The sequence below is a fragment of the Setaria viridis genome, chromosome 5 (assembly GCF_005286985.2).
Source record: "Setaria viridis chromosome 5, Setaria_viridis_v4.0, whole genome shotgun sequence".
NCBI classification, from domain to species: domain Eukaryota; kingdom Viridiplantae; phylum Streptophyta; class Magnoliopsida; order Poales; family Poaceae; genus Setaria; species Setaria viridis.
In genome coordinates this window covers 1,349,455-1,374,044 of record NC_048267.2, presented here as the reverse complement: position 1 = coordinate 1,374,044, position 24,590 = coordinate 1,349,455, and the positions used below count along the sequence as shown (strand labels likewise).

General features: G+C 45.2%; 3 protein-coding genes across 3 annotated transcripts; 1 reads left to right on the top strand and 2 right to left on the bottom strand.

Annotated features, from left to right (window-relative positions):
• The first annotated feature begins 5,977 nt into the window (after positions 1 to 5,977).
• Positions 5,978 to 7,155, top strand: LOC117855428 (ethylene-responsive transcription factor ERF071). The gene is made up of 2 exons (XM_034737780.2): positions 5,978 to 6,347; positions 6,439 to 7,155. Exons 1-2 carry the CDS (start codon positions 6,218 to 6,220, stop codon positions 6,966 to 6,968), a joined length of 660 nt encoding a protein of 219 aa, XP_034593671.1. The 5' UTR covers positions 5,978 to 6,217; the 3' UTR covers positions 6,969 to 7,155.
• A 3,940-nt stretch (positions 7,156 to 11,095) lies between these two features.
• On the bottom strand, positions 11,096 to 14,040 carry LOC117858274 (protein trichome birefringence-like 38). The gene is made up of 5 exons (XM_034741313.2): positions 13,689 to 14,040; positions 13,421 to 13,601; positions 11,999 to 12,165; positions 11,710 to 11,868; positions 11,096 to 11,629 (listed from the first exon to the last, which is right to left on the bottom strand). Exons 1-5 carry the CDS (start codon positions 13,994 to 13,996, stop codon positions 11,314 to 11,316), a joined length of 1,131 nt encoding a protein of 376 aa, XP_034597204.1. The 5' UTR covers positions 13,997 to 14,040; the 3' UTR covers positions 11,096 to 11,313.
• A 4,207-nt stretch (positions 14,041 to 18,247) lies between these two features.
• Positions 18,248 to 22,782, bottom strand: LOC117857825 (lipoamide acyltransferase component of branched-chain alpha-keto acid dehydrogenase complex, mitochondrial). The gene is made up of 8 exons (XM_034740698.2): positions 22,423 to 22,782; positions 22,194 to 22,340; positions 21,107 to 21,232; positions 20,277 to 20,656; positions 19,953 to 20,200; positions 19,303 to 19,391; positions 18,689 to 18,916; positions 18,248 to 18,589 (listed from the first exon to the last, which is right to left on the bottom strand). Exons 1-8 carry the CDS (start codon positions 22,639 to 22,641, stop codon positions 18,476 to 18,478), a joined length of 1,551 nt encoding a protein of 516 aa, XP_034596589.1. The 5' UTR covers positions 22,642 to 22,782; the 3' UTR covers positions 18,248 to 18,475.
• Positions 22,783 to 24,590: the final 1,808 nt, after the last annotated feature.

The following is a 24,590-nucleotide window of genomic DNA, read 5'->3' as shown; positions in this document are numbered from 1 at the left end:
TGATTGCAATCTTGTATAGGTGAATTCCACGAAAGCTGAATTCCATCGGTTTTATTAATGCCAACGGTTGTGTCATGTGGGAATGTGCGTTTCTTGTGTTCCACTTGTTACTGGCATCTTATCACTATAACGATAAGGAAAAAGATAATGGATGCAGTTACCGTCATGGGCTAATGTTCCATTTGTTCGCTTGTGGAATAAAATGAATCCTAACAGCACTGTCATTCCATTATTTGTTTGGTGTATACCGTATTGAATGTTCAGATTGAACTAACGAAATAAACATGCGGTGGTATTCATATGTGCAAACTGAACTGACGACATCCGCGTCTTTTTGTTAGCGCCCGTGCTTCAAGCTCTAGTGGGCGATGGACTTTGCAGCTTGACGCGGCTTGGCGGGCGTGGACGGATGGGCGGTGCGAGTCGTTTGGAGTGGAGACATACAGCTTGGCTCGTTTTTTGGTGGCTCTATGACCTCACACAATCCACGTCAGACTGCTTAGATAGCTTCAAATGCGAATTGACTCGGTCAAACAAATGCCACGTAGGCAAATTACAATGAAAATTCTGCTTAGGGGGTAATTTGATCTTGTATTAATAGGTGAAGGGATTAAATTGAGCCAATATATAGGTTAGGGGGTGGGGTGGATAAACTAAATAGGTGGAGGGAGTAAAATGAACTTTTTCCCAAAATGAAAGAAATGTGTACCCTACAAGTTAGAATTAATTATGGAAACATGAATTTTGCTGCTCTATCCTTACGGGATCTTTCCATCAAGTGATCATGGGCCTCCATTGCCTTATGGAGAAATCTGAATGTACTCTTGTTTACCCATAGATCCATGTAGTGGCCATCTTGCTTAGACCTATGCTTGGATGGTTCATTTCCTAGGTCCCCAGGCAGAAGAAAAATCATCAAAAGGATTTAGTAGCACCCAATTTCATTAAAATCTTGTATGGAGCTAGGAATGATTTTATGACTTTACCGGATAATTATGTTAATGTGCTCAAGCCTAAGTCATTGGTCCTTGTGGTGCAATAGGCATGGAGGTTGAATTGGAAGGGGTGTCCTCCTCACAAGACCAATATCCATGATAAATATGATATTTATCTAGAAGGGAGTTAATTTATTTTGATGATTAGTGAACATCTATGGATCAATGTAATCAAATATCCCAAAAAAGCTTTGCTTGCAATGAGCACCCAAAGTTGTAGAGACGACACCAGTGCTAGCAACTTTGGATGTCAAGGTTGCTACTCCTGCTTGGAGTCGCTCAATTGTGGTCATCAATGGCTTCCCAAGGGCAATGAAGAGAGGTGGTGCCTTGTGGAAATACTACACGTGACCATGCAATTCGCAACAATATCACTACCCGCCACATAACAAGCTAGATTTTATCTTTTCTTCTATGTTCCCACATAACCCGACACATTTTCTTATCTCCATCCTTTTTGTTTGTTTCCCTTATAGCTTCTCTTTGGTGTTGGCACAACCGGCACCCCTTGCCACCTCCTCTCTTGCATCGTAGCATTAAATTCAAATACTCCCTACCTCCTCCACGGCTCTCCACTATGATAGAGATCATTTGAGCTTGAATTTAATTTTCCTCTCATTTTTTCTATGGTTGTTCTTATGAACTTTTCCTCTTTTTTAAGAAACCCATATAATTAGACATTGTTGATTATAGAAAAGACGAGGAGGATCTAGAACATGAATCAATTCATCTTCATGCTTGAAACAATCAATTGCGATAGTCTTGGAGCAATTTTTGCTACCATTGAAATATTTTCTTGTTTTATTTAAAGAAAAATTTTCTACTGCTTTATTTCCGAAATAATTTTCTACCATCAGAGCATTTTTTCTACTTCCAGGACATGCGAGCAAAAGGAGTTGTATGACCTTCCGCTAGGGACAACGGTCAGCGAGGACAAAGATGAGTGCCAAGGGCGTTGGGTGTAGCTAGGTCATTAGTCGTGGGATGGTTCCATGGTCTACCAGATCTTTTTTAGGATTGTTGTGCACTAAAGAAGGTGGAAAACTGAGTTGTTTCTACCATTGTTTCTACCATGTGACCTATAATAATAGTCCCACGTGGCCCTTGATGGTAAACCTTTCTTATTATTATTGGGGGGCTAGGTTCATAGTGGATATGCCTCTCCTTTGTACCCTTGAAAATCTTATTTTGAGTAGAGCTATGGCACACATAATGTGCTAATTTTTGCAAAATAGGTATCAAGGCACTATGATCAAAATACAATGTAAATCATGAGATATTTATCATTGAAAATCATAACACATTATGGAATGGAAGAACAGAATACAAATCCAACTAATACATCTTTAATATTAGAAGACTAGAAAAAACAAACTGGCAATTATAAGTTGCATACATGCTATTATTCCTCATCCTATAGTAAGTTTATCTTCCTCCTGGAAGAGATAACCCATTAATCATATTTGTCCCCCAGAAATAGTGGTGTCACCACTAGGGATGAGGATCTTTTGGGGACAATGGTCCAGTTCGATTGTTACTCTCTCTTTTTGTGCAAGCTCATGTGACCCTGATATGTTTGTGGTGTGGTGAATGTAGCATTACAAAGCTGGCAGGTGTATTGCTGGACCCTGTTAAACTCAAATTTATACCTCATAGCTGCTCTGATGTAATCATTAGATTTGTCGCTAGGGTTGACCACACTGGGTACCTGCTCCTCTCTTAGAAAATGAGAGGAAGACATGGGAGATTGATCAAAATAGTTTGGTTTGGCATGTGTCATATTCCCATAAGGATCACACTGGGATGATGAAGACCCAAGCGGTTTGCACATCTCATTCTCCTGCATGTAGATTGATATGTAAGAGATTGTAAAGTTTCAGTTTTCAAGTGCAACATAAAGGTGACAAATGAATAGGGAAAAAACCTTGGGGATAAATGAGGTAGGGTCATGGAAGATCGGACCAGGATCCAAAACTCCAGCGATATCAAGGTGGGCTTGAAGAATGGCAGTTGGGTCTCCTTCGAGCAAAGATGTTATTGACGGGGGCTCCAAGGATGCAACCTGCACTCGTTCATCCACACTTAAGAATTCACCCAACGGGACCGTCAGAAAGCTATGCATAATCTCTTGTTCATTCCTTGCTGGGCTTTGGATGATCCCAGATGATGCAACGGTTCTAGTCAGTGGTAAATGAGTAAAAACTGGATAGGGTTGGGGTGGTGGTGCTTCAACATTGCCCCTTAGAGCTTGGTGCAAAGGGAAGATGCTATTGTCACTTTGGCCAGAACTTTTGTCCTTCGTAGGGTAACTACTAGGATCCATGGGGGATGGAAAAAAATTTGTTCTATGATCAAAGGCTTTGGATGATTCTCCAAGAGGACTATTGGGGCTTATTTATAGGGAGCGTTGGACAGTGAACTTTCTCTATCATGTTTATCTTTTCATGATCTCATTATTAAGAGATATGGATATGTGCTAGTATCATTAATTTAATATAGAGTTGGATACAATTCATGGTTTCAAGATACATTCTTTTATTTATCGATCCTAGAAAGATATGGATATGTGCTTCTATCATTAGTTTACTACAAACTTGGATACGATTCATGACTTTGTATAGTTTTTTATGTGCCGCCTATATTTTTTATTAATTCATTAATGGAAAGACATGGCTATGTATGGACTATATTTTGCCACTCAAGATTTTGTATTGTTTGTGTATCTTATCATATATGTTTTTATCAATAGATTACAAGAAATATGTGGCTATATAGCTTGTGGGTTGTTCAAATTTTCCTTTTTTTAATCAATTCATTGTAGAATTAGATACTGCCCATGGATATATGTATATTTTTACATATCATGTATGGGTTCTTATGTTAATTAATTATAAGAAGGATGCGTCTACGTAGTACTATCATTTATTTATTCTATATAACTGGATGCGGTTTTAGAATTTGTTTGTTATTTTACGTATCACTTATGATTTTTTAATTAATTAATTAATTGCAAGGAAGATAACGTAGTTATACTAATATTACTTCATGAGAAAATGCATAGGGGTCCTTTAACTTGTGCGAGTCTTTCAGATAGGCCTATCAACTCCGTAAGTGAATTTTTGGATCATAAACTTGTTAGTTGTGTCACCTAGGTCAAAGGGCTGCACGTGAGCTTATTGTACTGACGTGGTTGGCTGACTAGGCTCCCTGAAGTAGCTCCTGGCTCACACACATTTCGACAAATAGGTTGTGGCGAACTCACTGCGGCTCTGGCGCAACTGCCTCGCTGCGTCAATCGCTCACGGCATAGGCGGTCGTGGCCACACCCAGCATGGCAGCATTGTTCCTGGCTCCCTACTTCTCGATTTTTCACTCTCACCAATTATTTGCTTCCATTCAGTGGATGCTGGTGCTATCATCGGTGTGTCCATGCAAGGCCACCACGCCGGCACTGCAAAATGGTCTTGCTGCTCTCCCTCACCGCTGACATCGCCGGCTCCCGCAATGCTGAAGTGGACGCGCTTCCTGCCATCCATGTCGCAGCACACGAGGCCATCTGGATCGTAGGTCTGCTCCTTATGTTCCTGATGTCATCTGCGATGTGGCATCCGATTCCTTATTGCCCATGGAGGATGTGTGGTGGCTCTCGGAGCAGCATGTGGCATTGCGGAAGGTGCATCTCCTCCTGGTCTACTGCGCCCAGAAGGGGCGTGGCTATGGATGTTGATGAATGCCGACTCCTCCCACGAGATGGGGTCCATCGTGATGGTGGACGACGTGTTGCGGTGTGCGTCGAGGTGCTAGAGTTGCGAGGTTGAAATCACCCCATAGGCCATTGGCTAGTGCCAGACGCACTGGGGAATGTAGGTTGCGGTTTACATTGAGACAAGAGAATTGACTAAGATTGGAACTGATGTTTTTCCAAGCTTCTTTTGCTAATCTACGCGCAGTCTTGTTATGCTGTCTTGGAATTTTCTTGCAGCTGCAGTGGATGTTCGAGTTGTTCTCGATGAAGGCAGAAATGGATGGTCTTATTCTCCAATCAGATGCTTGTGTAATTGGGTCTTGAGCGTTGATGTTATTTGCTAGAATCTGGCAGTCAGTGTAGCACCTGACATGGTTCAGATTTAGCAGATGTGCCACCTTAGGCTATCCACACTCGTCGATCTCTATTTCTATCTCTTAAAAGGAATATTCTATCCTAATCATCGAGATTCTCTGCTCTATACATATTTCTTCCGCACCCCGTGTTATCTCTATCTCATACTCTATACCCACTATTCCATATTTTATTCCCCTCCTTCTCTCTTTCTCTATCTCACCAACTCTCTCTCTCTCCCGCTACAGTGTTTAGCGTGCTCCTTGTACAGGCGCTGGATGCAGCGGTGGCCTGTGCGGCCGCTACGCTGCCGCACGCGTTGCAGGCGCGCGCTGCGCGCTTTGCAGGCGCCTGGACAGTTTGCAGGCGCGCTTAGCGCTGCGCGCTGCGGATAGCCTTAGAGGCCAGCTGAATGGCCAATGTTTCTGCGTGCAGATGAGTCGCCTGTATGAGAAGTTCTGTTCCCCCTGAAATTGTGTTGCCCTGCATATAAATTCCAATACCTGCTTTCCTTGGTTGATATCTCTGTTGTTGGTGTGTGTAATTGCAGCATCAGTGTACACATGTACTCCATCGAACTGTTGATGAGCTGTGTTGGTCATGGGCGTTGTCGTACCTGAATGAGTGTTCTGTGGTTCCCTGTCCTCCATAGAATACATGTTGACCATATGGATGTCAGCTTTAGTAGTTTGTAGTACCTGTGAGACTGTCCAAATTTTGTTGTTGAATCTGTGATCATTCCTTGCTTTCCAAAGGAACCAGAGAGTGGTGAGGACACGCTGCATTTCCTGCAAGTTGCAGTTTGGAGGCAGTATTGCTGATAACCTGACCTGTTCCTGAACTCCCTGACTACCTTGAGGAAGGCGGTCAGCTCGAAGAGCGCGGTCCAGCTTTGCCTTTGGGGGACCTGCCTCGCACTTGCAGTTCCAGCCTTGTCCCAGCTCACCGCGCCCACAACTCCAAGCTGTATAAATACACCGTCGGCCGTCTCATACCGCCGAACCCAATCCAACGTCCGCAGAAAACACAGCCGCTGACTCCCCTTGTTTCCACTCCACTCCGACCCCCAAGCACTCCACCAAGAACCTTTCCCCTTCCCCCTCCCAAGTTACTCGAGGAATCCATGTGCGGCGGTGCCATCATCTTCGACTACATCCCGGCCCGGCGCCGGGTGTCCGCCGCCGACTTCTGGCCTGACGACTCCGAAGCCGACGCCGAGGACTCCCACGCCCCACGCGCCTCCGACGAGAGAGGTACCCGCTCAGCTCCCTTTTCTTCCTTTGCTCTATTTCTTGGTTTCCTCCGGTGATCGGTGTGGCCTGACGCCCGATGCTCACCGTGCAGCGCCGCGCGCCAAGCGGGGGCGCAAGAACCAGTACCGCGGCATCCGGCAGCGGCCGTGGGGCAAGTGGGCGGCGGAGATCCGCGACCCCGTGAAGGGCGTCCGCGTCTGGCTCGGCACCTACCCCACAGCTGAGGCCGCCGCGCGCGCCTACGACCGCGCCGCCAGGCGCATCAGGGGCGCCAAGGCCAAGGTCAACTTCCCCAACGACACCTCGTCATCCCCGGTCGTCGCATCAGCGGTGGGGGCGAGGGCGGCGCCGCCCGCCACCGCCGCCCAGGCCCCGGCCGTGCTCCCGCCCCCCAAGACGGAGGCAGGGGTGTCCGAAGAGGTCAAGGAGCTGTCCGAGGAGCTGATGGCCTACGAGAACTACATGAACTTCCTCGGCATCCCGTACATGGAGGGCGGGAGCGCGGCCGCAGCGGCTGCACCGGTCGCCGTCGAGGAACCGCAGGCGGCCGTGCCCACCGGGCTGTGGAGCTTCGAGGACTACACCTACTACCCGGCGTCGCTGTCGCTCTTTACTGAATAATAGTGAACCCGTGTCGTGCTGTTTCAGTAAATTCTGTGAAAATTTTTCCTGCTCGTGCTAGTCACCGTGAGTGACTGATGCCGAGCTCCTTGTCTCTTGTGTCGTTGAACCCACCAATTGTTTTATTTGTCACTGTGCCTGTAACTCCCCAAGTGTTCCGTGTAATCAAGACTTGCAGTTTCCTCTCTGTTCTGTGCTCTTCTGCAACTCTCTGCGTAGGATTCGTTCTCGTGTTGCTAATTATGGTACTCATCGCTGTGATCAAGTTGCTTTTACGTGGACAGTACAAAATTGTTGAATTGCAGCTGCCAAGCATTTGAAAGATCAATTGTACATCTGTCGCCTCGTCGCCGTTGTTCATTGCAATCGCGGAACTCCGATCTTCAGAAAAGAAAAGCACTCTGCACTCTCCAGTCTGCGCAGCCAAGAAAAATTCAAACAGAAAAGAGCTCCGACCAGGTAGGCGGCACGGAAGTCGGAAGAGGCTAGGCTAGTCGTTTCCCGGGGCGTACGATCGGAGCTCAACGGCAGATGTGGCCGGAGATGCCGCGTACGCGTAGGCCGCAACGACGTTGGCAGCGCGCGGACCGAGGCGCCGCCCGGTTCGCGCCCGCTGTTTTGGTGGCCGTGTCGTACCGGTATCGCCGGTGAGCGGTCGTACACGGTATCTAGCACGTTTTCGCTCGCGCGGTTGTTGCTTGGAGTGCAGGCCAAGGCGTTTTACCATGGGCTGGGGGATTTCAGGGGGCAGCCGCTGGTTTCTGGGCCGGCGGCGCACGCAGAAACCCGACCAAAGAGGCCCGTGTCCTCTCACCTACCACTCCGTCTGCCGGTGAGACCAAGAACAGAAGACGAACTTGGCATCTTCTGCTCAAAAGTATCTAGATGCAGCTACCACCTGGGATATTTACCGTACATTTTCTTCAAAAAAAAGATATTTACCGTACAATACTTATATTACTGTTCAATTTCTTTTTTAAAAAAAATATGAGACATACATTAGAGACGCATACGCTCACGTAACGCAAGCACACCCAACCGAGCCGTTAGATCTCATAGCGTACGTCCTGTGTGCTATGCTTGATAGCCCCTTGTTCAGACGGACCGGTTCCCTACGAATCAAATTATAGCCAATAGCCAACTAATATCGTCGACATATTGTACTCCATAAACTTGATGTTTCACACGTGTGGGTTATAAAGAAAAGCAGCAAGGGAAATCATAGGGTTCAAGGAAATAAAAGCAGTGACATGTTTTGTTAAAACTATACAACACCATTTTGTTGCTAATTTATTCTACGGCAAGATGTTAACAATCTGAAATAATTATGGTATCGTAAATGTATATTTTTATAGTGTCGGTGTTTAGATCCGGCAACCTACCGAAGGGGTTCTTGAAGTAGTGTTTTAGTTGGCAAGGCTCATCGAGATTAAGGAACTCAAAGGTAAATGCAGACACACAATTTAGATAGGTTCGGGCCGCTTAATAGTGTAATACCCTATGTTAGTTGTATTGAATTGCTTTGGAGGGGGTCCCTACCTTACCTTATATACCCGGGGGCAGGGTTACAGGTCGGTTAGTTACAAGAACACTAGCCGGATACAACTAAGCTACTACAAAGAGTACTTTTCTGATGCTTGACTAGTTCTTATCTTTCCATGTAGACTACGCCGTCCTGTGTCATGGTCTCCATGTCAGATGTGTCTCGATGTCCAATTTCATATTTGGGACTGTCCAAACCTTGGTGGGCCCATAGATGTATGTACGACAAGCCTCTCGAGTACTTTTTAGTCGAATGCAGCAATTCCAAGTACTTTTGTAGATCTTCAACGACTACTTTTGGTGCTCTTTGAGTACTTCATCTGGTTGATTCTTCAAAGGTGCTCCAAAACTACTATGAGGTTAGAATGTGCTCAAGCCCCTTTTATCTTGAACTTGTGGTCTTCAACCTTGAATTTTATATGGAAGTGCGATGAAAAATCGCACTCCATACAGAGTAGCTCTCGAGTCTTAGGTTGAATCGAAGAATCAAGCTGAGGGTCAATCTGTAATTTGTTCCACTTTCCTCTTAAAATTCAGAGAAGTTTTTTTTTATCGATGGACACATGGCACATAGCTCCCGAGCCTTTAACCGACTAGTTTGGTGGGCATAAGGGTCAAACTTGGTCAACAATACCATCTGTTGAAATATTCTTATCTCTTCCCAAAATAAAGGTAACCATCAACCAGATGCTGATTTTTTCAAAAATCCTTTAAATCGCAAAAGATTTGTTGCCCAGTTTTTACTACGCTGCTGTTATAAATAACGGAGGTAATAGCCCTATTGTTTCACCCTTGCCATTTACCCCTTCATCTTCCACATTGTAGCCCTAGTGCCACCGCCACTACCTGATTTCCTAGCGCTAGCGCCACCATCCTTCTCCACCTCCAGCCCCCGAGCGTATGCGAGAGAAAACACTCGTAATATCAAGAATGGGGAGGAAAGCTGCTGCAGCCAAACTGACCGATGGTGAGAAGAAGAAGACTGGCAAGAAGAAAGAGCTCCAACTACCGACGCCCAAGTATGGCCGCACTGATCAGACCGCACTACCCAACGCTGTATGCGCGTGGAAGCGACTAACGATGACCGAGGAGGACATCAATGTGCTTGTTGCCGTCAAGCTTCTGCAACAACAAGGCATCATCCATCAGAGATCTGCCTTTGGCAATGCCTACCCATTGGAGACTTATTTCAATGAGACTGTAATCTTCCCTCACTTCATCAAGCGGGGTCTTGAAGTCCAGAAGTCCAGATTTTGCGTCACCAGGATGCAGTGATTATTAATTGAGGTCAAGAGATAGTAGTGTGAGACACCAAAATTATATTACGAATTTTGATGCATAGCTACCTAAAAATGGTAACTTGGTAACAAAATTTGGCACCTTTCATATAAATTAGCGGCACCTCTTGGTGGACTGTAATTTGACTTTTGCTCTGAAATCTGGACTTGTTTATTTTTAGTTTTGGATCAATTTAATGACCTAGTAAAGAGTAAACTTGCATCCCTAACACCTATGAAACAATGGACATATCTTTCTCTTTTTTCCTTGTGAAAACACGATGGCCATGTCTTGTTCCAGTGTTTGAATGGGGAAGATGAAATGCTAGATTTTATCGCCAGGTCCATTTTCACTGCAAGGTCGTATTACGAACCAGTGAAAATGTATATCACCACCCGTTCCAAGCACCAACCGACGGCCGGTTCCAACATCCACTATGTCTATCTACTCACAAACCGGTAGTGATGACCTGTTGGTGATAACATTTTCTGCAGTAGTGAATATAGATGAAAAAAATTAGCATTATGTGAACATAACCATCAGAGCACCTTAAAGCATCTCCAGCAGATTGATCTTTCACTTTTGCCTTTCTCAGGAATCCCCTTTCACAATTTTTGCATTTTAGGTGAGTGCTACAGCAGACCCCCTTTCCCCTATCTATCCACCTGACATGTGGGACCCACGCGTCATTAAGAAATTCGATCTTCCTCCTCCTCCGTTCTCCTCTCCCCTCTCTCCTCACGCCTCTCCTCCCAGTAGCCAGGGCAGGGGTGCCAGGGCACGTGAGCAGCGCCTGGGCAGGGGCCGGTCCACGCTGCGGCTCCCGCTGCATCCCCCGGCGGCGCCCAGCCGCGGCCTACGGCGGCGTACGGGCAGCAGCCATGGCGCCCCCGCTGCGGCCCCCGGCGGCGCCCGAGGCGTATGGGTGGCGGCCCCGGCAGCGCACAGGTGGAGCATGGGGGCATACAGGCGACGGCGGGGGTGGCCGGCGATGGTGCCTCGCCAATGGATGGATCGGACGGCCAGGTCTTTCTCGCGGGTTGTAGATCGTGCAGCTGGAGAGGAATAGGAAGAAGGAAAGGGAGATGGGTGAAGGGAGAGGGAGTGATGAAAGGGGATTCAGAAAAATAAAGTGGAAAGGGAAACGGAAAGAGGATATGTTGGAGTTGGTTTTTTTCCACTAAATTCCTTTTGTGGCTAAAAAAAAGGAAAGGAGAAAGCGGGAAGGGGATCTGCTGGAGATGCTCTTAGCTGCTCTTCTGGATCACTACATATCCTTATACTTCACATCTAATGCAACATATATGTGACAAAGAATGCAGTATCAATATATAAACGGCTTACATTTACACGATTATCCTAGGTTGACAATTACACTATCTTGCATTGTTGCACATCACTGTCTGTCGCATAACCTTTAAGCTGAAAAATCCTTTGACCCCAATAAATTAATATTATTCTAAACTCAACAAATAAATGAGTCCGATACATGTTTTCCTTTCATCATCCAACTGCACATGCTAGCTCAATACCGTAGTGAATTCCCGGCGGCAAGAACAGAGTAGAAGACTGTGTTCCAGGTGTCAGGTACACCGGCGACGCACCAGTGGGTGCAGTCCCTACCTTGGATGTCCCCGTTGTACTTGGTAGTGTGGCCGTCCTTCCTCAGCTGCGACATGAAGGTGATGTCCAGCAGGTGCACCGGCTTCGCCATGCCGGCCAGGACTCTCCTCACGATCGCGTCCTGCGGGTTGGGTTGGCCGTGGTATGCCGCGGTGTTGTTCACCGGCATCGTCTCCCCCACGCACGTCTTGCCCCAAGGCGCCCCCCATTCCTGGCCGCTGCACAGTTGCATTGTCACCTTGTTAGCGCATGGCACAAGGGCTCGATCGCAGTCTGCAAGTGCTTGGAAGATTGTTACTTGAGGTGATTGGGAGAGTATCCCTGGAAGAAGACTTTGGTGCTGGCCTGGAGGAGGTTGGCGTCGACCCATCTGGCCCAGGTTTGCAGGCCCTTGGTGAAGGCCTGGGTCCGATCCATGTCCTGCACGACCGTGTTGCCATCCTGGATGTAGTCCCAGCTGCATGCAGCAAAAAATACACACAGACACCAAGTGCGAGTTCAGAAACGCAGCCAGCCGAGTCAAAGAACAGGGCCGTTTTGGTCTTGAGGCAGGTCACCGGGAGAGACGACGATCACTGAGCTCTCACCTCTTGCGCGCCCACCAACGCCAGGAGCCGAAGACGAGCACGTCGGCGCCGAGCCACTTGCGGCCTTCGTCCACCGTGTCGAGCTTGAGGGCGATGCGCCCGGCCTTGTCGTGGACGAGGTCGACCAGGTAATGCGACAAGTAGTACACCAGAGTCACACCGTAGTCCTGCATGTATCGCGTCATTAATTCATTTTAATTTGGCACAGTTGGATTGGAATCAAACAGCTCACCTTCACCCATCTCTCCCTTTATGTCCATAATGTATAGTGAGATCTATACATTATGTGGGACGTAAAATTTGAAATCGAGGAAGTAGCATATTTGTAAACTAATGTACGTCGTTTAAGCATGGCTCCGAGAGACATGGGGACCAAACTTGAGGATGACATGCGGCTGGTAGGACGAGAAATAGAAGCACATTATTTTGATGATTTTGATGAGTACCATGATCTTTTGTACTATGAAAATGGAAGCACATTATTCCGTTGCCGTGAATCCTTTTCTGGGTGTCCATTAAAGCTAAATAATGTGGCTTTTCTAGATTCGAAGACTCTTTCCCATAGGCCCTGCACTGACCGGATGGGTGCTTGCCGTGGCATCGGTTAACCAACACAGGATTTGGTTTTCCCCAGCGTATGTAATGGTGCTCGTTTCTCCCATTTCCCATCGAAACATGTTACATGCATGGTTTAGGTCAAACCACTAGTTTCATCTCACTTCCTCTTATCAAAACACACAGGAAAAGTGATTCCCGGGAAAAAAGAACAGACGGGAAGAAAAATACTCTCAAATTCTACGGCACCTCTCACGACCTGACACGAACACAATTTAGAATGCGTAGCAGTGTAGCACCATGTGCCACGAACATGCATGCATGTCAATTGTCACGCATGTGAGCCGTAGACCCGCCTCTTGCTCTTGGGGTGCAGTGCAGGTGGCAGATCCCAAACTTGCGGCGACAGGTTTTCCATGTTGACTTTGGAAATGCGCGGCAAGCTAAGCGCATGCTCTTGACAGATGACGATGCGCACCATGATCAGCATAGGCCACCCCCCTCATTCCCTTCCCCATCAACACCTGCAGACGCTGATCACTTGACACTTGAACTAACTACCTTAGTCTATCGAGGACGACGCATGCGAGGTTGGTGCCCGGTGCCATCAATCTTGTTGAAGCTGATGCTCGGCCAGCCAGGTTGTCGTCTGTGCCTGCGGAGGATCGAGGCAATGGACTACCGCTCCTGCGCCGCCTACGAGACCTAGCGGAAATCAAGAGGAAGAAGGGCAGTAGGGCACCGTCCCACCCCCACGCTCGGCCGCCGACCCACCGTACCGACACCGAAGCTCGTGCGCGCTGTCGTCAAGTGATCACCACAACCCATGATGAAAATTAGAGAATCAAGGTGCGATCGTATACGCACCTCGAAACGGACGGTGATCGAGGGGCTCTCCCCGGACGCCCACGACGCGTTGGTCCGGGCGCCCGGCGCGGCGGCGTGGAGCATGCACAGCAGCGACTCGTACTGGTTCACCACCAGCGAGTCGCCCACGAACGCCACCGTCTTCCCGCGCCACGTGCTCAGAAGCTTCAGCCCGTCGAACCTAATACAGCCAAAGGAAGAAGCAACGAAATGAGCTCAAACGCTACGCCGGCAAACTAGCGATCGCCATTGTGATCGACAAACAAACCTTGGGAGGGAGCAGGGCGGGGTGGGCTGCCACCGGTACTTGAGGTACGTCGTGTCGGGGCGGCCCATGCGGCGGCAGTCGAACTCCTTGCGGACGAAGGGGCAGCTCGCCGCGTCGTACAGCGGGTACGACTCGTCCGCCACCCAGCTGCCCTTATTGTACACGTCGCACGACGAGACGGCCGCCGGCACCGGCCGCCGCGGCTTGTGCCGCTGGGAGGTGGCCGTTTTCGCGGCCGTGGTGGCGGCGATGCCGGTGGCCAGGAGGACGGCCAGGACGGTCGCCGAGAGCAAGTCCCGCCGCTCCATCCTCCAGCCAAATAGGAGGGGGGCAGCAGAGGAGGCGTGGACTGCCGGACTGGTTGGGGAAGATCTTGGCTTCTTCGTTCTCTTATAGTACTATGTAGCTGTAGTACTGGCGTGTAGCAACTTGACGTGGATGCTAACCATTAATTATCTTCTCCCTACTAGGGTGGCAACCAATGAGTACCAGAGGTCGCATACTATATCAGCGACGGATTTCTATATCATATCTGAGGTCATCCGAGAGTAACTCAGAAAATTTCTTGGGATACTAGAGAGATTAATTCATAATTAATCCGCTCCCTCTCTCCATCATCCCATCAATACAAATTCCATGGCTAATTTGTCTATACTTTTTCATGTCTGATAAATTCCACCGTTTGCCATCGAAAGAATTTCCATTTGCAATTGAGTTCACAAATCTATTAGGGATTAGGATCAACCTGACTATAGATACAATTTATAAGCTACAAAAGCAAAGTTTGCAGAGAGAGAGAGACACACACCTTGTGCTGTGTATGCACTACTCTCCATATGCTTGGCCTCAAAGCGATTTGTGTGGCTGCGCACATAATGTTAAGGTTAAGCCATTGTGCTACGACCTTTTCTACCAGAATCTCTCCACCGAGTTGAACGCCTATTGCTATGATAAAGACCAAAAATAATTATGTGGGATGCATCAAAAGTAACTGCTTCATTGGGCTACTTTTTGTAGCAATCATTCGGGAAAACCATGAACTTGTTCGTGGTATTTGAGTCACTTTGAGTAAATCCCAAGTCTATGGTCGTGAAATACGGCATAGCAATCAAGTTGAATCCATTCATAATTCTCTCAATTGCATAAACACATGAACATATGAGAATCAGCATGACAGCAGAAATAAAGTTGACCCTAAGCTCCACCTTACAGGGACGGGGGAAGGCCTAGGACCACTAGGGCCGTGGCCCTAGACGTCGGCCCACCATTTCCACACTGTAGCAAATTCTTGTAAGAAGGTCCGGTCCAGCCAGCGAAATCAGCCCATGGAGAGGCTCTAGGTGTTGGGCCGGCCCAACTCTGCCCCTGCCACCTTAGTACCTTGGGCTATAGATATGTCATATATATTTTGCCTCAGTATTTTGTCCAAATTCTTGGAGCACCAAAGTCAATATGGTGTGGTTATCTTTATTCTCTCCTTCCAGAACAACCATGCACGGTGGGTTGGGCTTTAATTTGGTCAAGTTTTGGCTAAGGTTAGGTTAGGCTATATATATATATATATAAAATTAGTTAGAATTTGCATTTGAATCAAATTCAAACTTCACCAAAACTCCAAATGAAAGGCACATAAAATCCAACTCACAAATGCTTCATGCTCTAGTTTCTTAATTGAATTTGAGGTGAGAATAGCAAGTTTGATCTAGTTCTGAATGGATTCAAATCATCATAAAAAAGTCTATTGAGAGTTTTGCATTATTTGATATTTGTAGGATTTAGGATACCGACTATACCGACTAGAGAGGTTGAATAGACGTTTCAACTAAATTATAATACTAAATAAATTTAATTAGTAACATAAGTAGAACTACCTAAGTGAGGGTTTACTGGAACTCCCTAAAGCCTGAAATCCTAGGGAAATGCTGAAAAACGGTAGGGAAACATGTTCCCTACAAATATTTCGTAGGGAAAGATTCCTCGGGAGGAATTCAACGGGAAAGATGAAAGTCCCTACGGGTGATCCTGAAACCATGGGGAATCAATCTTTCCTTAGGAATTTAATCGGTAGGGAAAGCATCTGATATGGCAACTCCTATCCTAGCTGTAAAGATACTCCCCTACCACCATTTTGCCGTTCCGATCAGTAGGGAAAAAATTGGTATATATTTATTTTCATTATTATTATATCCCTTGCACATTATTTTTATAATATTTTTTCTTCCACGCATGTTTATTCTGGAGCTCATATTTAGAAAGTAGGGATCAAAATTCAAGGACAAATTTTATTTCATTGTTACACTTCAAGATTCATATGCTCCTCGTACATCAGATACATCTTAATGCTCTAATTATAGAATGAAATCAAAACTAATCGATCAACTTGCAAGGCTCGTTCCTCTCAATCCTGAACTAACTGAGATATCCTCGCAACAACTCCAACCGCGCACCAGAACAACGACAGTCACCGCCCAGGCGCTGCGACTTCTGCATAAAGAAAGTACTCTACATGAGATGAATCAACTGACGCGCAACTAAAGTGAATGATGCAATTTTAGATCACGGAATCTCAACGCACCTCTTTTAGAACATAACGTGAGGGTCTGCCTAGTAATCTAGTATCCATGGCAGTACAGACATATTTGTTCATCCAGAACCCATCTGTATTTGCAGCTACACATGACACTTGAGTAGATCCTATTCCAAATCACAAGCTCCACGCCCAAACTGAGTACAAAACTAAATCCATCTGAGTTAGGAGATGAAACAGAAATCTAAACAAAGTTTTCACGGATTGTCCGCCATTCAAATCCAACGACTATTTTCGCAATAAATGTTGTTAGAGTCGGCTGTGTTTCAGCGTTGGCGGACTATATATCTACCTCAAGTGAACCGGACTGTTTGCACTAAAAAAAATATTTACTCAGAAACTCTACAGATGGTGCTCGAGATGAAAAGTGACCAGAGAACTGTCCGTCCAACACGATCGGACTTTCCGCTGTTCAAAGAGACATCCTACATGAAAATTTCAAGTTTTTGTCCAGCTCCCAAAGTTAGCCGACGGAACTGTCCACCCCTGCGTGCCCGACAGTCCGCCATATAAGTTTTGGCACCACTAGAAACAACCAAGTTTTTGTCCGATCCAAGATATTAGCCGGCGGACTGCTCGCCCCAACTAGCCGACTGTCTGTCGTAAACCCTTTCGTGCAGCTTGGAGAAGCAACGATTCTATCCAAAATAAAAAAAGCATAATGGCGGACTATCCGCCTCACAAGTTCCAACTCGACAGAACAAATTCGATTTTTTTTAGAGAATGAACAAATTCAATTTTGGAAGTCAAATAATTGTCCGCCTCTCTAGGCCGGGCAGTCTGTTGACCGGTTAGCCATTTCAAAAACATTTTCAAAGTGATTATTTTCTCTTTTTCAAACGCCACTTATCCATGTACATGCAAATGCAATTTTTTTTTAGCAAAGAAGCGTAATGGCTGTTGACCCCTCTTGATAGTACAACTATTTAGCCTGTTAATCTGATCAAATAACATTCTCTATTTGACTGATAAAATTGAAAAATCATATTATATACCTTTGCTTTGAGCTTTTAGTTTTTAGATCATCCAAGCTATCACTATAGCAACCATTGAAGCTCAATCCAACTCCAAGTCCAACCTATACTCATATTTCAATTGAAATTGTTAGTTCACAAATGTTATCATTAATTACCGAAACCCAAATTAGGGGTTTAGATGCTTTCAACATTGCAAAGAAATGTGGCATGCTGCAAGAGGATTCGTATATGACAACCAGAGTATCCTAGGACATAGAGGTACAAGGATCAAAATTTCCTTTGGTGAATTTGGTTTGTTTCACACGTGCAGCTTAGAATTTCATAAGCAACATCCATTGCAAATTGAGCATAGCTTTTGTTGTAAAACCTATCCACCGAGGTTTGAAAGTTCTCGCAATTTCTTAATTTATCTTAAGGAATAACTTAGATCTGTTTGACATAGGTCCAGCTATGAGATCCGTGCAGGATTTGGAATTTGTTGAAAATAATAAAATGATCTTGTTTGGCATATCTGGAGCTTCGAGATCCGATTTGAAATTTGTAGCATTAAGTAAACTAGATTAAATATATGTGTTTTAATCCAAAATAGTACTCCCTCCGTTCCAAATTATGATATAGACATAGGGTATATCTAAATGCATAATAAAATCTATGAATTTTACATAGAGTATATCTAAATGCATAACAAAATGAAGCCAAAACAAGGAACTGAGGGAGTAGTAAAATAACTTAACCAATAATTTTAATGAGCCCAGTATCCAGATCCTAGAATTTCCGAACCCGACAATGAGCAGCTCTCAAAATTCCTGGAGCTAGAGCGATACCAACAGGCCCCAATACATATTCCTGGAGCTAGAGGGATACCATACCAACTGGCCCAATACACGCACACATCACACATGGATGTGTTTATTGACTACGTGAGGCTAGGCCTCCAATCTGCTTAGAGGTGGTCGTGAGGTAGTGTGCGTGTGTGTACATAAGATCTTATACTCTGAACAAAAAAAATAACCCCCGCTTTATTGCAAAGGTGTACGGTCATGTACAGGATGCGATCCCTATTTGCAGGGGAGAAGCTGCGCTGATTATTAATTTGTATACAAACGCAAGTGACTCGCAATTCGCAATAGTCTTTCGGTGTGAAGTTGCGATGCCGGAATGCCTCCATTTCAACTTATCTTCAGAAATTTTGAGCAATCCCTCGCATCAGGTATCTTACTGGATCATCGCATATGCAGCAAGAGCAGCTCTGGCTCCTCCACGAGGCCCTTCCACTCATTACAGAATCTTGCAACCGTGGCCCCATCAACAACTCGGTGATCGGCTCCAACAGTAACCTGCACGTACGCCATGGATTGGGGGGGTCAAGGTCAGTGAAACCAATGCAATAATGCAGGCTTAGAGGTTTGGTGAAACACGTATTGCAACAAGCATACATTGATTATGGATGAAGGGTAAACGTTTTCGTCATCATCAAAGCGAGGAAGCTTCTGAATGCGCCCGAGGGCAATGATGGCAACTTCAGGCAGGTTCAGAAGTGGAGAGCCGAACTTGCCACCAATGGCGCCTATGTTGCTAAGTGTTATGGTGCCATCTTCAATATCTGCAGCGCTTAGCCTGTTGTGTGATGCCATCTCATGCAATCGCGCCAATTCCTTTGTGATCTGATGCAATCGCAAAACAGGTGAAAATTTAGAGAGACAAAGCACAAAACAACTAAGTCTACTGGACAGTTCTAAAATTCTCTAGTCTCAACAGCATGCGTATCCTATTCAACAGGTTGCAAATAACTACCCAGCAGAATGATTTTATCTCAACGGAAGTATTCTTCAGAGTTTTGGCTACAAGATAGATTTATTTATTTGAAAAACTTGGGTACAAGAATTTATCATTTCTGCATAAGGAATAAACAGCTTCTAAAACTACCCAAATTTATTATAGTTCATGTTTCAACCTTGTTGAAACTAGCGACATAATTATAGGGACGAAATTTACAGAGCAAAGCCACAAATTGTCATGGATTCAAGGAGAAAAAGAAGTTGCTGCTGACCTCCAATATTGATAGTGACTGCACTTTCTTGATGTTTGGCACGACTAAACCATGTGCTGTAGCCATTGCTATCCCAATGTTGTGGGATCCTAGAAAATAAAATACTAGTTGTCATCAACTTCACCACAAAACAGTCAATACAAAATGGTGTCTTAGTACGGTTAATGTGCATTATTATTCACAGTGAAATTTTGATCACAGGATGTATCATCACAAGTATTAAAAACATAACCCAGTCTTTGGTATTTCTTGTTATATTAACATTGCATAGAAATTAAGCTATCATTCATGTTCGAATTGTTGCAGAAAACAACTATATATTGCTATTGCAATCAGCAAACACAAGGCTATGAGATATCCTACTAATTCAACATTCCTGCCACAAAAAGTGGAGAACTTGGTGGTAAGTTTGATGATGAGAAGAGCAACTTTCGAGGAACAGAAGTACGTGTTTACAGAGTATAATTTTATCTTTTACAGATTGTTAGTTCTTAAAGTAGTAGTTGACTCACTAAATGGGAAAATGTAAGTGTGTAACAATTTTGCAATGGGGGATTTCTGAAGTTCTGACTTCTGAATCTGAAGCTATTTTTCTGCATCATTCTTCGAGATTAAAGGAAAAGAACGGAATGAAGAAATTTATTACATACCTTTCAAAATAACTTCATTGGTTTCCTCAATGAAAGAGCTGTTCAACATAGGATATTTATTCAGTGCCATAGAGAGTGACTTTATGAGGAACGGAAGGAAAGTGTGCTTGATAGTATTATCTTTATTCTCATTTTGAAATGCTTTCTTCAGTTTTACAAGAGAATCACAATTTATTTCCTCCAGATAATGAAAATGTGGAACTTTGGCAGCCAGGCTCATTGATTTGACCATTGCTCTCTGGTATCCTCTGCAGAAAGGAAAGCTCAAGTTAAGATCATGTGTGCGTTCTAACAAAGTAGTCATCTTGAAAACTTCTGCGGTACCTGAGAAGAATCTTCTTATCTTCATAGAAGGGTACATCAGGTAATGATTTCCCTTCCTCCAGTAAGTCAATTAGACCAATGTTCTCTTCCAAAGATGATGATTGTTCTTTGTAAAGACCCTTGCTGACAGCATAATTCAACACATCTTCTTTCAAAACCCTACCATCTTTACCTGTTCCAACGATTTCATTTATGTTGAGCCCATACTGCTTTGCTAGATGTCTAACAGCTGGTGTAGAGAGAGTTCCACTAGGAATATTGCCTTCACTTGAAGGAACTGCAGGCTCTTCTTCAAGTGACTTATCAGCGGATGGAAATATATTATCTGGAGATACAATTTGGCTGTCACCCACAATCATTTTCAATAAAGTTTCACCAACCTAAGAAGTATACATTGACTTATGTAAGTTATTGGAAAAAGATTAAGTTAGAGGAAATACTCCCTGCAATCACAAATTCTTCATGCTCATCCAGTCAAACTTTTGAAAAATTTAACCATCACTAGTTTTATAAAAAATTACTAGGAAACATAAAAATCATATGCAGGTTTGTCTTGAAAAGCACTTCCATAATCGCATACACTTATGAGACATTAAAACTATATTCTAATAGAAAATAGTGGTCAAAGTAGCACCTTGAAATAATGTTAACTGGAGGGAGCACATTGACTTAGTAAGTTGCAGCAAAATAAGTTCAACCAACCTAGGGAGTTTACAATCTGTTGAGAATGAAAGAATCTCTATAGAACACATTTAAGTTTGTAGAACATATCAGCAAGTTTTTTCACATAAGTTAGAGAAGTAAAACTGACAAATCAATCTGATAACTACCTTCACTATGTCACCAGGGCCAAAGTGAATCTGATGTACTTTTCCCTTGAAACGACTTGTTATCTCAATAGTTGCTTTGTCACTCTGTACTTCACAGAGTGGCTGGAATTCATCTACTTGGTCACCCTGCAAAATGAACAACTCAGCAAAGTTCACTCCAGTTAGACAGAGATTGCAAGGCAGGAATCGTAAAATTCAAGATTAGTAAACAAAGAAAGCTTATGACACAATCTATGCCAGGCTAAGTTGAATTTGGGACCTCATTCCCAGAATAGTGTTCTGGAGTTACTTTTTTGTGACATACATATTTCTTTCTAATACTGTAGTTCTTTTCATTATTCATGCTGAAGCAATGTTTAATGAGCCTTCTAATGCAGTGACAAAGACCCCTCTTAGAAAGGGAAGCTTACATTTAAAACATGAATAATTTGTAAGTCATAACAAAACATGTGCACCAGTAGAAAATCAGTTGGGAAGCCATCCACACTGTGCATGACAGCACAGGCCATTTATATAGCTACTAAAAGCCTCTCGTTGAATGTGACACATGCTCGTGAATCCCAGTAGAAAACTAATCGAGTTCCCTACAGTGTTTAAGTCAGCTACTCACTCAGCAAGTACTCGAGTAACAGACCAACTGGAAACCATCATACAACATTATTATAACACTAAATCGCAGGAGGGAAGTTTAAAAGAGTAATCCTATTTATCGCACCAATTGATATCGTGAGGAAGAATGCAAGCAGTGCTGCTACTGAACCTGTGATCATCCCTAGACTAGTTAGTAGCGTGTCTTGTTGCCTGGTTCCAATGAAATTACTCAAAAAGGGTATGTCAAGAAATCAAAATTCTTCCCATTCTGTAACGATTTCCTTCCCTGGTAAGTTGAACTAAATTGTTCAACTATGCTGTAGGGTATGGCCCATTAACGTGAACACGGGAACAAAATCAGTCGCCATTAGCAAACGAAATCGTTCCTCCATTTGTACAGGTAGCATAGCTCCACAATCCAGTCGTATGACCCAATTCCCCATGGCGCAATTCAGCAAGGAGCAACAGCCAAAAATGCACGCTGCCTCGCGCTCACCTCGTTCACGAACCAGCGCAGTAGCTCGCACTCGGCGATGCCTTCCCCAGTCTGCGCCAGTGGCACCTCCACCAGCTCCGCCGCCTCCGCCGCCGCGGATGCGTCGCTGGCGAGCCACCTCCTCGCTACCCCCAGGCGCTGCCATCGCTGCACGGTTCCAGAGCCCCCAGTTCAAAAATCAAAACCGCAGTGAGTGCCGAGGACGTGAGCTGGGGCGTCGCGGACTTACGTCGCCGAGCCGCCGCGCGTGCGACGCTGAGGACGCCGCGGCGGCGGAGTGGAGTTGAGGGAGACGGAGGAGCCTCCGGAGGGGCGGTGCGGCGCGGTTTGCGTGTCCCGCCTGCGGAGGCGGAGGCGGAGCCGGCGGCGAGGCGCGTGGGGCTTGGCCGACGGCGGAGGAGGCGGCTGGGCGGAGACGGGAGCGGGAGGCGAGGCGCGCCCAGGCCATGTGGTGGAGGCGAGGTTACGTTTACGCCTCGTCTCGTCTTCCCTCCCGCTGAAGAAGTGCTGATGGCTGAATGATCTTCTCTGGGACTGGGAGTCTGGGAGGGAGGGTTATTGCCGTTTTGGATTGGTTGCAATGCGAAGCACGAGACGGGGAGGAAGAGTAGTGCGGGACTCTGCGAGTGCGAGCAGCGGCTGCTGACAAGGAGCAGAGTGGAGTGGAGAGTGGGGCCCTGCTCTGCGTCAGCTGCTGCTCCTGCAGTCCTGCCCATGCTTCGTGGAAAGCATGGGTCGGATGCGAGCTGAGCTGGCGGCGTGAGCGTACCAGCACTTTTCTGACTTTTTTTTTTTGGAACGTAACTTCTCTGACTTTTACCCTCAAGGTTCCTATCCGATTTGAAGCTGTGCGTGACTGCGTGCAGTATAGCATGGAACCTTCGGAACGGTAATGATCCACAAACAAAATAGGGTCATGTTTAGTTGCCCAATTTTGAAATGCAAAAATCATTGTGCCAGCACTGTAGCACACTGTAGCATTTCGTTTGTATTTGTGAATTATTGTCCAAACATTGACTAATTAGGCTCAAAAGATTCGTCTCGCAAAGTACAACAAAATTGTGCAATTAGTTTTTAATTTCGTCTACATTTAGTACTCCATGCATGTACTGCAAGTTTGATGTGATGGAGAATCTTTTTTTTGAATAGTACTAAAGTTAGGATTTGGGGGTGAACTAAACAACCGTACTTCGATCAATTCACGAAACAACACAAAAAGTTGTGCTCCCCCCTCCCTTGGAGTACCACTGTCACATCGGATATTTGGACTCTAAATAGGAGTAGTAAACATAAGCTAATTACAAAACTAATTGCACAACCCCTAGGTTAAATTGCGAGACGAATCTATTAAGCCTAATTAGTGTATGATTTGACAATATGGTGCTACAGTAACCATTCGCTAATGATGGATTAATTAGGCTTAATAGATTCGTCTCGTGATTTAGCCTAGGGGTTTTGCTATTAGTTTTGTAATTAGCTCATGTTTAGTCCTCCTAATTAGCATCTGAATATCCAATGTGACAGGGCTAAAGTTTAGCCCCTGTCTCCCAAACACCCCTAAGGAGTATTCTAGAAAGTACGATACTTAATTACTCATAAACTAGTACTTAGCAAGGTTGTTAGCTAGGAACTTAGATCCCGATCGTACGATCTTACGATATTACAAATCTAAGTAAAAACCGAACCCACCACATATCATAATTTCACAGTATCAGAACTTACAAATGAGAAGTATATTTCTCGTGTCAAGGTGCCAAACCCGTGACACCGTTGATGGGCGCGCTTCCGGATCATCCATCGACGAAGCAGGAAACTTGCTCCTGCGTCCGGGCGGAAGCGCGGCTGGACCAAGACGCCTTCCGAGGTGCCTCCGATCTCAGGTATTGAGCACCTCGCTGCGGCGGAGGGGGCTCCTGTCGATGGACGGAGACGGAGCAGAACGGGACGGCTCGCAGCACGAGAGGCGGCTGCGGCTGCTATTTTGTTGCGGCTTGATGTGGGGGCTGGGACTAGTAGAAACGTTCGTGCATCCTGTGTTAGAGCATGTTTTTTGTTGTTTGGATTTCGAAGCATTGTTTCAAAGGGAACAATGATGTAGTGTTTAATCCAACAGCTTCCTGAATCTCTCTCTGCCCACGGATGTTCCTTGATAAAAATATGTTGCTGAATTTGTAGTCATGTGAAGACAACTAATCATAATTTTTACCATGGATGTTCCCTACAGTTTTGTTGCTGACAATGGATCCTTGTGTACTTGGGAAAACCAATAGATAAAAAAATCATGCAAGTTAATTCCTTTTGTTCTTTAGAGCAAAACATCGTTCTTTTGATATCTCTTCCGATCTGAATTTACTGTATTTTATCTTTGTTGCTGGTCTCATGAATCGGCAAAGGGAG